General features: G+C 57.1%; 1 protein-coding gene across 6 annotated transcripts in view; it reads left to right on the forward strand.

Moving 5' to 3' along the window:
- Positions 1–10,324, forward strand: part of RNF44 (ring finger protein 44) — a 15,390-nt gene extending 5,066 nt beyond the window's left edge. For 2 of the 6 annotated variants that reach the window (XM_006763703.2, XM_006763700.2), the window contains exons 2-11: positions 4,824–4,975; positions 5,152–5,362; positions 5,752–5,919; positions 6,289–6,462; positions 6,561–6,722; positions 6,801–6,931; positions 7,197–7,284; positions 7,370–7,491; positions 7,631–7,730; positions 7,920–10,324. In XM_006763703.2, the coding sequence (XP_006763766.1) occupies positions 4,869–4,975; positions 5,152–5,362; positions 5,752–5,919; positions 6,289–6,462; positions 6,561–6,722; positions 6,801–6,931; positions 7,197–7,284; positions 7,370–7,491; positions 7,631–7,730; positions 7,920–7,982 (1,326 nt within the window). In that variant the 5' untranslated portion in view covers positions 4,824–4,868 and the 3' untranslated portion in view covers positions 7,983–10,324. Of the gene's footprint in view, positions 1–21; positions 260–4,823; positions 4,976–5,097; positions 5,363–5,751; positions 5,920–6,288; positions 6,463–6,560; positions 6,723–6,800; positions 6,932–7,196; positions 7,285–7,369; positions 7,492–7,630; positions 7,731–7,919 lie in introns of those variants that run through there. The other 4 variants (XM_006763702.2, XM_006763701.2, XM_015563875.1 and 1 more) reach the window with 4 other exon arrangements.
- Positions 10,325–12,150: the final 1,826 nt, after the last annotated feature.

Consider the following 12,150-nt stretch of genomic DNA (forward strand, 5'->3'; position numbering starts at 1 on the left):
CGCCGGAGGGGGCTGAGAGAGGCTGAGCGCGCGTGGGCCGCGCGAGGCAGACGCCAGCGGACGGACAACAAAGAGAGAGGGCCCCGGAAGAAGCCGGACTGCTCCCGGACCGGGGGGTGGGGAGGGAGCACATTGCTCCGCAGGGCGGGGGCTCTTAAAGGGTCCGGGCAGACCCCCCCACCCCATCACCGCCCCCTTGCCCGGCTTGGCCGCCCCAGATCGGGAACAAAGGAATCAACGTGTGTCCAGGAGGCTGAAGGTGAGTCGGGGCCAGAGCCCCCCAACTCCCGATTTCCGCATCCCTGGGAACTGCTGCCCCCTCCCCTGGGACTGGGGGCAGTGAGGTACTGGCTCCGCAGGGGTTAATCACGGGCGGTCCGGAGGGGGGCAGCTAGACCTCTAAGATCAGAAACACCCCCTCCCCGAGAGCCCCAATGCCTGGACGAGTCTCCCTTCTCCGGAGTCTGAGCGCTGCGGTTGGAGAGGAAGGAGCCGCCCCCTCCCCCTGCCGCCGCCGCCACTTCCTTTGTTGTTGCTTTTGTCTCACGCGGAGCACATGGTCCGGGATCCTCGACTCTTAAAGTCACAGCGCTCTTGCTCAGACGCCGCAGTCTGGCCTCCCGCCCCCTTGTCCTTCCGAGCGCGGCACAAAGGAGTGAGATGGAGGCGAGGGAGTCCCCTCTCCGGGCGGCGGTCCGCACCTTGACATCCCATCCCTGGGAGGGGTAGCTGAGGACGCTTCCCATCGCCCCGCAGCCTGCACCTGGCCCGCGTTGGGGGGGCTGCCGCTCAGGGACACCAGTTTCCTACCCCCCTAATGTGACCGCCTGGATTCTTGCATCCTGTGCCCTCTGATTTCATTTGGGCACTCTGGGTGGGAGAGCTTTCCATCCCCGTTTCACAGCTGTGGCAACTGAGGCTCACAGATGCGAAGAGATTTCCTTGCGCAAGGTCACCCTAGGAGTCCGGGCTGGAGGCTTCTCATCTCGCTTCTTTAACTCAAGCTTTCAGGCTGACTTTGCTTAATCTGCAAAACGGCACCTGGGCCCCAGTGACAGGACATGGAAGGGACTCCCTAGACCCAGATGGGGGTAGCTGCTGGGGCATGGCAGGTAGGGGTGGGCATGGAGGCAAGGTGTGGTACCTGGTTCCAGGCAAGATTGCGGGTAGGGGTGGGACCCTCAAGATCCGTTTGCACAGACCTCACTGAGAGGACAGCAGAGGAGTGTGGGAAGGCAGAGCAGTTTGGGGGGCCACCCTTGCTGTTGACCTTGAGCAAGTTGCTAGCTCTCAATCTAAGCCTCTCTCACTTCTCTTTCTCTTCACAGTAGGGCAAGTCACAGGCCCCTTCAAGAAAGCTCTCCCGATCTGTACGGCCTGGAATAGAGAGTTGGGATTAGGTGGTTTTTAGGGTTACTGATGCAACTGGGTCGGGGATTGAAGGAACCTGGGCCCAGGGGCTCGGCCATGACCAGATTTGTCCCTTTCTGGCTTTGTAGGTTAGAGCAAGTTACTTCCATTCTTTGGGTCTCAGTTTCTTCAACTATGAAGTGGGTGTGTCCCCTCTTTGCTGCCTCTGTTCCTACTAAGACTTCAGGAATCAGGGGCCCCTCGATTGTCAGCAGGGGTATTCCCTAGGGAGGCATATTTCCCAGCTACCACCTGCAAAGCTTGAAGTGGCCCCTGATTTCTGCTTGGAGGATGGAGTGGAGGTCAGCCTCTCATTTTCTAACTAGAGGCCCAGTGCATGGATTCGTGCACTGGTGGGGTCCCTCAGCCTGGCCTGCCCCCTCTCGCAATCTGGGACCCCTTAGAGCAGCAGTTCTCAACCTGTGGGTCGTGACCCCTGTGGAGGTCGACGACCCTTTCACAGGGGTCGCCTAAGACCATCGACAACCACATATATAATTACATATTGTTTTTGTGATTAATCACTATGCTTTAATTATGTTCAATTTGTAACAATGAAAATACAACCTGCATATGAGATATTTACATTACGATTCATAACAGTAGCAAAATTACGGTTAGGAAGTAGCAACGAAAATAATTTTATGGTTGGGGGTCACCACAACATGAGGAACTGTATTAAAGGGTCGCGGCATTAGGAAGGTTGAGAACCACTGCCTTAGAGGATGTCAGACTGCAATCTGCACAGGCAGTCCAACATCCCCTGAGGGATGTAGCGGTAGGGGGCAGGGAGGAGCCCTGAGCCCCCTGAGCCCGGGCTGAGTGCCTCGCTGCTCCCACTGTGGGAGCGCACTGACCACCAGAAGGTAGCTCCTGCATTGAGTGTCTGCCTCCTGGTGGTCAGTGCATGTCATAGTGAGCGGTCGTAATGGTCACTTAGGCCTTTATATATATATATAGATAGTGATCGTTCACACCCAAGCTTTACAAACCACTCTTACCAGGGCCTGTGAGCAACACTTGCCAGTCCACTGGAGGTGGTCATTAGGCTGTTCCCACTTTACAGATGAAGAAGTTGAGTTTCAGAGAGGAGAAGTGAAATGCCTAAGACCCTGGCTTCAGAAGTCAGGGTGTCCTGTGTCCACAGTTAGAACCCCTTCTGTCTGCTGCTCTGGGTACTCGGCTCCTTGTACTTCCCTTTCCTGAGAAGGGGGTGTCTGAGGGGCTGGCCACAGAACAGATTCCCATGGGCCTGGGCCTCTGTGGGGTCCACACCCTGAGCCTTGACGCTGCGCAGACTTCAGCGAGTCAGGCTCCCACAAGAGTAACCGTGGAGGCCACTGCCTGGGTCATGTCCCAGTGCACTTACAACTCCAGCCGACTGGCCTTGGACCTCACCTCTTTGAGCTTCACTGTCCCTACTTCTGAGGGCTGCAGTAAGGACTGATCAAGATGACAGACACAGGGGAAGTGTTGTAGTTACTGTTGACATTCTTTATCAGGGGGCCTGGGCTCCCAGCATCTCTAAGTCAGTGAGAGCAGAGGTTCCCAAACCTATCTGTGTTGTAGCAACTGCTGGAGAATTTGGTACAAACTCTAGGTGCCCTTGTTCCCCAACCCTGTAACGACTCTGACCCAGGAGTCCAGGGGCCTGTTGTTTCCGTTATTTGGAGGTTTCCACTGAGTCTCTCGGCCTTGGCTTGCAAGGCCAGATTGTCAGTGGGAATCAGGGAGGTGGTGTATTTATACGCATGTGTGAGGATGTGTACTTGACCCACACCAGGGATCACAAACCCATCACCTGTGGTGGGGAGTGTTCCTGGGGTGACTCATGCTCCAAGTAAGGGGGGGCCAAGCATAAATGAGGGACCAGTGGAGCCAGATTTTCTGGCCCCTGACCATCCAAAGGCCGGGATCGTGTAGCCTCCCAATTTTGAATTATTGGCACTAGCTTCACGACACCAGACTGGCCTTGGCCCTGGATGGTCGGGTCTCCGGCGTGCATTATTACCACAGTAGGCCGGCCAGTAGCAGGAGGCGTGAGTTCCAGCCTCTTCCTGGGGTGGCCTTGGCAGGACGCTGTCCTACCAGCTGGAGAAGAGCCTTGTTTGCAGGTTCATTTTGAGAGTCAGGGCTTCAAAGACCTCACACAAAAAAAATGTTTAGCCACTGCTGGCAGGAAGGAACGGGTGCTAAGGGGACAGTACACTGCTCCTGGCTGTGTCAACAGGGAGGTATCAAGGACTCTAGGGAGTTTTGTCACATGGAGAAGGGGCGGTGGGGGCCTTCCTGGGGCAGGAGCAGCAGAGGCCTTCAGCCTGGGGGCCTGACAGGTTTCAAAGCTTTCCCTGCAGGGCCTCATCCCAGCCTCTGGAGTTAATGAGTGTCCCCCTAACTTGTCCCACCTGGACCCCTAGTTCCCAGGGAAGGCGCAGACCTGCCACACCCCATTCCTGCACAACTTCCCCCCTTAGGTTCTGGCTTCCTTCTTTTTTCTCTCAGCAAGTCCCACCTCCCTCTTGGAGGCTGTGTGAGGCTCCCCCAGCTGCATCCAGACCTACCTGACCAACCAAGGGGCTGGCCTCTCAGCGCCTCCTGGGATGCCCTTGGGCTGGACCCCTCCCTTGGGGGCAGGGGGCAGTGACCCGCCTCCCAGCCTTGACACTTGGGCAGGTCCCTTCCTCGCTCTCAGCCTCAGTTTTCTCTGCTGTAAAATGGAGCAAACAATACCTTCTTTGAAAAAGTCACACATGGGTAGGCACTGTGGGAATGGGTTATGGAAAGAAACAGGGACAGCCAGGTCTGTACCTAGATGGACCCCAGCGAGAGAAGGAAGGAAGGTGGCCGGGTAGGACCTTGTCACCTGGGGGCAGACTGGGAGCCCCCAAGGGCAGGATCTGGGTCAGAACCTCTTACCTGGCAATAGTGGAAGGAAAACTGGGCCCCACGCCTGATTGGGATCCCCCCCTGAGCTAACTAGATGGAAGGGAAGAAGCTGGAGGCCCCCAGGAACCTTGCCTGCCTGGGGACCAGAGCTAGAGCCTCACACCTGAGTGTGGCCTGAGGGTCCTGCACTAAAGGAGCCTTACCGAGCCCAGGAGCCAGGAGCCGGCTGGTCGGCCCTCTGAAATTGCTGCACCCTGAGGGAGCCCGGGCTCATGTTGCAGAGCAGAAGATTGAGGCCTGGGATCCTTGCAGGCCAAGCCTGACCCCGTCTCTCAGCTCTGAGCCCCAGTGCCAAGAAGAGGGCTCGACCCACCCAGAGTCCATGTGCCTGGGGAGCACAGGGGTGGGGGTGGACATCGGTGGCCCCAGAATCAGACAACAGAGGTTTGATTTTTGTCTCCCGGGCCCTTAATGGAACAAGTGGCTGCACTTCTCTATGCTGCAGTTTCTTTCTTTTTGACTCCTAGGGTTGTGAGCCCGGGCCCAGCCCCTCCACCCCTCCGCCACGCCTGATGCGACCATGGGCTCTGGCAGTGACTAGGTGGCCACCCTCCACCCCTGTGGGCCAGCGGCGATTGTCTGCAGGACCCGGTAGCACCCTGGCCCAGCTCCGGGGAAGGTAGGAAGGAAGCTCCCAGTCCTGCAGTCCCTGGAGCTCCTGGTACTGGGGCTGTCAGCTTGGGCCGGGGCACGGGGGCCAGGGGTGGCGGGCACGGGCCCTGAGCTTCCTTCCTTCCCCAGTGGGTAGTGGCCTTGGCTCCTCTCCATGCTCTGTGAATGAGTGTGTCCCCTCAGTCCTACCCGGGCCTCCTCTCTGTGGTGCAGCCCTGGCCGAGAGGGCCGCCTGCCTGCCCAGGATGAGCGCTTACCCTCCCAGCAGCCTCCGCCCCGACCACCACACCTCCTTGTAGAGGAGCGTCGAGCCTCGGCTCCTGCCGGCGGGAGCCCCCGAATGCTGCACCCAGCCTCCCAACAGAGCCCGTTCATGGTTGATCTCCACGAGCAGGTAGGCAGAACACCCCCTCTCCAGCCCCCCGGCCTCTGGCAAGCCCATCTGTGAAACAGAGGTGACAGAGCCCTGACTTCCCTTTGCTTAACTCCTTGCATGTTTAGGGAGCCCTGCTTAGCCCTGCTTTATAGGTTGTAAATTGAGGCCCAGAGAAGGGACGGGCCAGTCCGGGGCCACACAGTGAATGAGTGGTAGAGCTGGAAGCCTCTCCCAGGCTCCCAGAGGCTCTCTGCCCTTTGGACTTGCAGCAGGGGGGCAGCCAGGTCTGTACCTAGGTAGGCCCCAGCTAGGAAGAGAGGGCGTGGCCCGCAGGACTTTCTCACCTGGTGCAGCATCTCATGGCCGGGCTTCCTCCCTTCAATTCCCGGGTTTCTCTCCATCCACAGGTGCACCAGGGACCTGTCCCTCTGTCCTACACAGTCACCACGGTGACGACCCAAGCCTTCCCCTTGCCTTCAGGCCAGCACATCCCTGCCTGCAGTGCCCAACAGCTCCCAGCATGCTCCGTGATGTTCAGTGGGCAGCATTACCCACTTTGCTGCCTCCCGCCCCCGGTGAGTGAGCGCCTCCGCCTCCCACCCCACCCCCACCTCTCCAAAAGGCCTGTGGCGGAACCACCAAGCTTATGACACCATGCAGGCTGTCAGCGCCTCCCTGGCTCAACCACAACCCTGTACCCCAGTGCCTGCCAGTGGGCGCCCCCAGATGCTCTACCTAGCCTCTCAACAGAGCCCCTTTGGGGTAGTAACTGTGGGCCTTAAGAGTGTAGTGTCCTGCCTGGGTGGCCTAGGCCAGGAACCGGCAGTCGGTCCAGAGCGCTTCAGTGGGGGCCTGTTTCTGTATGGGATGGCCCCTGGCCCTCACCACAAGCATAGGTCCAGGCCAGAAGAACATTTTCCAGCTCCTGCCCCCTCTCTCGACAGCTGATCCAGGCGTGCACCATGCAGCAGCTCCCTGTGCCCTATCAGGCCTACCCCCACCTCATCTCCAGTGACCACTACATCTTGCACCCCCCACCGCCAGCCCCACACCCCCAGCCTGCTCACATGGCGCCTCTGGGGCAGTTTATATCGCTGCAGACCCAGCACCCGCGTATGGTGAGTCTGGGCGATGGGGCCGATGAGAGAGGAGGTGGCATGGGGGGCAGGGGTTTCCCTGTCACTGGCTTCAGCTGACCCACCCCTGCCTCTTGTAGCCCCTGCAGCGGCTGGACAACGACGTGGACCTTCGGGGGGATCAGTACCCCCTGGGGAGCTTCACCTACTCCACCTCAGCCCCAGGCCCGGCCCTCTCCCCATCCGTGCCCCTGCAGTACCTGCCCCACGACCCACTGCACCAAGAGCTGTCCTTCGGTGTGGTGAGTGGTGCCCCCCTACCCCCAAACTTTGGGGCGATGGGAGCCAGGTACACTGGCTGACCTGTCACCCTCTCACAGCCCTATTCCCACATGATGCCACGGAGACTGAGCACCCAGAGATACCGTCTGCAACAGCCGCTGCCCCCGCCGCCACCACCACCACCACCACCCCCGCCGCCATATTATCCCAGCTTCCTGCCCTACTTCCTGTAAGTACCTGCACATCTGCCCCCAGAGCCATGGTGCTCTATTCTCCTGGGGCCTCCTGTGGTTAGACAAATGCAGCTGTGGAGTCCTGGGGCCTCTCAAGTTATCTGCACCCCAGCAGACCACACACACACACATACACACACACACACACACGCACGCATGCACACCAGCTGGGCTTTCCTCTTCTACAACCTCCTGGGGCAAACCCTGGGGCCCCAGTGCCTACTGACCTTGACCCCCGACCCCTGCACCTGTCTCCCCTAGCTCAATGCTGCCAATGTCGCCCACAGCAGTGGGGCCCACCATCAGCCTGGATCTCGATGTGGATGACGTGGAGCTGGAGAACTATGAGGTCCCATGGAACCCTGTCCTGGGAGGTGGGGGCTTGGGGACCTCCAGCTCAGGCCACTGCTGACCCCTCTCCTGCCCGTCTGCAGGCCCTGCTGAGCCTGGCGGAGCGGCTGGGAGATGCCAAGCCTCGAGGCCTCACCAAAGCGGACATCGAGCAGCTTCCAGCCTACCGCTTCAACCCAGACAGCCATCAGTCGGAGCAGACGCTGTGCGTGCTCTGCCCCACCTCCTGCCGAGCACAGATGGGTTGCCAGGGAGCCTTTTCCTGGGGAGGGAGCGGGACTCGTGCTCGGCCGTGAGCCTTCCCTCAGCCCCGCGTGGGGGTGACAGTCTGTGCCCTCCTCCAGGTGTGTTGTCTGCTTCAGCGACTTCGAGGCGCGGCAGCTGCTCCGGGTTCTGCCCTGCAGCCACGAGTTCCACACCAAGTGTGTGGACAAGTGGTTGAAGGTAACACAGTCCAGGCCGCTCCCGGGTGGTCCTCGTGGTGAGGGAGGAGGGTGGGCTTGGGGGCTTCCCTCCTCATCATCCAAAAGTTCTGGCTTATTCAGGGGGCTGCTTCCCACCAGGCAGCAGACAGACCCGGGTGGGATGGAGACAGTGCGAGCGGGCTCTGACGTGCCAGCTGTTTCCCCCCAGGCCAACCGGACGTGTCCCATTTGCCGGGCCGACGCCTCCGAGGTGCCCAGGGAAGTTGAGTGAGGCCCACAGCTGCCCATGAGAACCCTGCCCGAAGCTCTGGAAACTCAGGGGGGAAGGGGAGGACCCAGGGAGGATGGGGAGGTCGGGCCCAGGCCTGTCCCATTGTTCCCACCTGTATATCCAGAGCTGGTGCCAGGGTCAGGCCCAAGAGAAGCCCCTGCAATAAGTCCCTGCATTTGCCAAGCTCCAAAGACTCCGTCCCCAGTCTGCCTGCCAGTCCGCCCACCACGGAGCTGCCTGAGTGCCCCTATTCGGTCTCCCTCCCGTTGGCCCTCAGTTCCGTCTCCTTTTCTTGACAGCACTGGGACCCCGGGGTCTTGCCCCATTGTGGCTGGTGGAGATCCTTGGCCCCAGATGGGCAAAGGGGTCACAGTCCTGGGACATTTGTTCTCCTGCACTGAAATAGCATGCCCTCTCCCCAGGTGGCACCAACAGGCATGGACAGACAGTGGCATAAGGCCATTTCCTGAAACCCGGGCCTGGGTTTGACCCCAGACTCAGGCAGCCAGCCCTACCCAGCCTGCTGTGAGGGGTGGGTCTGGCTCCCCAGAGGACCCTCACCCCAGGCACAACATTCCAGCCACACCCCCGGGCTAGAGGGCCTCGGATCCAGCAGCCTCCTGTGCAGGGGGACAGGCCCTGAGCCTGGGCAGCACATACCCTGAGGGGCCTGGGCTATGCCAGGGAGAGTGGCCCAGGTTCTGGCAGCCACTGCTCCCTGGCAATGACGGTCCAGACCCATGCCCGATTTCCCTCTGTCATTCTGCATGAACGTGAAGAGTAGCAGTTTTCCTTTATTCATTTGGCCCAAAATCGAGTGTAGGATTTTGGGATGTGGATTTTTAAACAATTTGTTTTCTTTTGGTTAAATGGGGGGTATCAGGGACCAACCAAGACTGAGTGCCCAGGGGGCAGGGAATGGTCCAGTGGTGCCGCCTGGTCCACATGCATGTGCGCGGCTGGGGCTGGGCCCGGCGGCCGGCGGTCACAAGCGGAGTTAGGGGTCTGTGCTCAGCTGATAACTGCCATGCACTGTACTGCACACGTCCCCAGAGCCTACCGGGACCGTTTGCTTTTCAGGGCATTTCTCCCTCTCCAGCCAGGGCCTGTCTCCCACCCGCTGGGGCATGTCTCTTCCATGGAAGTCCTAGGAGGACAGGGGCCAGGGAGGGCGTGGGCCTCACCTCCAGGGGCCCCCTCCCATCCTGAGCCCTGCCCTCCAAGGTCTGGGGGAGGCCCCCTGTAGCGTCTGGCTGAGCTTCCCTCCCTCTCCCTCCTGGTCCCTCTCCTGTCCTGCCCTCAGCCGAGGTTGCTGCCCAGAACGAACTGCGTGTGGGGCCGGCACATCCTAGCAGGCAGCCCCTGGCGCCTGCTGCCTCAGGGATGCTCCAACCACCCTCGTTCTCCCGCAGCGGCCCTGGCTCCCGCCTCCCCGGCCTGCCATGGGGCCCCATCAGCCTGGCCCCACCCCCACGGAGAACCCAAAGTCTTACTGTATATAACTCCAGGTGATGTTTCTATATTTATAGCAGTGTCAAAACCCCACGTATTTTACACAGAGAACCATCCTTTCCAACCCTCCCTTCCCCACCCCAAAAAAGGTTTGCCAAACCCTCCGGTTCCTGGGGCAGGCAGAACAGGCTCTCGGATTGTATAGGCTGCAACAGTGGTTCCAATGAGCAGCTATTGAGGGGGGTGGGAGGAGAAACAATGTTTTAAAAAATCATTTTAAAAAAGATTTATAAAACAATTATTTAGGATGTTTGTGATTTGCTGACCTTGCTCTAGATGCCATGTTACCAATGATTTCCTGTGGTGGGGGCTTGTTAATGTTTACTCTTATTTTACCAACTTCTGGCCTAGGCATGACAGTGGGCAGCATCCCCCAGCCTGGCTGGGCCCAGCACCTGTGTTCTGTGTTAGAAGGGTTTTATATATATATATGTAACTACATATACATATATATATATACACACACATATAAATATATGTAATTTGGGGGGCCTGTTCCTTGCACATTTTACAGTTACCTCATTTTCCCCATGTATGTATTTGAGAAAATGCTAATATATAGAGAAAAAAATGGTTCTTAAAGCTTAAATGTGTGGTTTTTTCCATTCCATTGGATTCACATTGGTTTGTAGCATTTAACATAACTAGTATGTTGTAATATATATATGTGTATACTGATTGAAATTTTTAACAGATTTGTACTTTTTTTAAAATGAAAGTTGCTAGTTCTGCTTGACCAAGTAGTGCAATCATTATTTTTTTTAATATTGTTGCTGATTTCAGAGGGATATTCACTAATAAATGTATGATGTATATCAAGTATTGCCCAAGCTGCCTTTGGCTGCCTGTGTTCTTTTGGTGGGAAGTGGGGGCGGGTGTCATTCTGAGAGTGGGGCGGGGTGGGGATGAGCTGGGCAGAGAAGACTGTTCTTGCGGGTACCTCCTGATGAGGGCTGCCCGCTGGCTCAGTGGTTACTCGCGCACACGCCATGAGGGGCAGGATTCCGTTTAACTGGTGTGAGGAAAGCTTCCCTTTTGATTTCCTGTCATTTAAATTCTGGAGGTAGGTTCTTCAAACATGACTGGGTCAAGGCTCCCTTCATCTAGAACTATTTCAAAGAAGTTCTTTCTGTGTGGTGGTTCTTGGTAGCTCTAGCTCAGTTTTCTGTAGGTTAGCATAATCTCCATGGGAAATCATTTATCCTGGGATTCTAACTATTTCTGGGATGGAGGCTAGTTGTCAGGGAGCTACAACGGCATCATTGGCCTGGCCTGCGCTCCGCACCCACCACCCTAACCTGACCCCACTGGGGCTACATGGTCTGGAGCCCCTCATCCCCAGGCTCGGTGGGGACAAGGGCCTGAGAGCCAAGGGGGTGGTGGGATGATGCACTCTTCCTACCCATGTGGACTGGTGCTGCAGGAAGTGGCACGGTCTGGAGCAGGAGCAGTGAGCGGGGCTCAGAAGACCTGGGAACTTGTGTCTGTGATGCCGTGCTCTGTGGCCTTGGTCAGGGACTTCCCTTTGAGCCTTTGGGGACAGAGTCAGTTGAGTGATATCCTAAGTGTGTTTCAGAGGGAGTCCTGTGAAAGCATGATGGAGTTTGTACAAAAAAAGGGGGTGGTGGGCTCTGATCAATTAATTTTGGGGAAGCCCACGTTGAAGGTAGCGGGCCTGAATGGCAGGGCTTTCCTGAGCCCTGGCTGTGCAGGCGTGTGTTGTAAATCCCTGGGAGCATTAAATCCTGTGGGCAGCATTTCCATTTGGCCACATGCAGGGCTCAAGTTGCATTATCTGGAACACACTGGGACATCGTGGACTAGACCAATGGTAGCAACTGAGTTCCCTAGGCCCTGGACAGAATTGTCAGGTGAGGAAGTCCCAGCTTTTTTCAGTACTTCAAGGAATCCTCAAAATACTGGGAAAGAAAAAACACATGTTCATATCAATTGATGCAAAATAAAATTGCCCAAATTCATTCATGATAAAAACTCAGCATGATAAAAACTCAGCAAGCTATGCTGGCCGGTGTGGCTCAGAAGTTGAGTGTTGACCTATGCCTGGGAGGTCACGGTTCCATTCCTGGTCAGGGCACGTGTCTGGGTTGTGGACTCAATTCCCAGTAGGGGGCATACAGGAGGCAGCCAATCAGTGATTCTCATCATTGATGTTTTGATCTCTCTCCCTCTCCCTTCCTCTCTGAAATCAGTAAAAATATATTAAAAAAAGAAAATGGGAGAATCAGGATAGCCTGTCTCTCCACTCCTGCATTCTCCAAGTCAGCAACTCCACTTTGAAAAGCTGTAACGGAGGCCTCTCTTTAGTCTCTTCTTCCTCCATCCCAAAGGTGGGCATCCTGGCAACCCCGACCCACAACTGCCCTTGGCCCACCCTTTCTGAGGCCTGGTGTTCAATTCTAGGACCTACCCCCTCTTCCAACACATCAGGAGTGTGAGGTTTTTTTTGTTGTTTTTTAAATCCTCACCCGAAGATATTTTTCCATTATTTTTAGAGAGAGTGGAAGGGAGGGGGGAGTCAGAGAAACATTGATGTGAGACATCAATTGGTTGCCTCCCACGTGCACCCCAACTGGGACCAGGGATCAAGCCTGCAACCAAGGTATGTGCCCTTGACCAGACTCAAACCTGGGGCCCA

The sequence above is a fragment of the Myotis davidii genome, unplaced genomic scaffold (assembly GCF_000327345.1).
Source record: "Myotis davidii unplaced genomic scaffold, ASM32734v1 scaffold319, whole genome shotgun sequence".
Lineage (NCBI taxonomy): Eukaryota > Metazoa > Chordata > Mammalia > Chiroptera > Vespertilionidae > Myotis > Myotis davidii.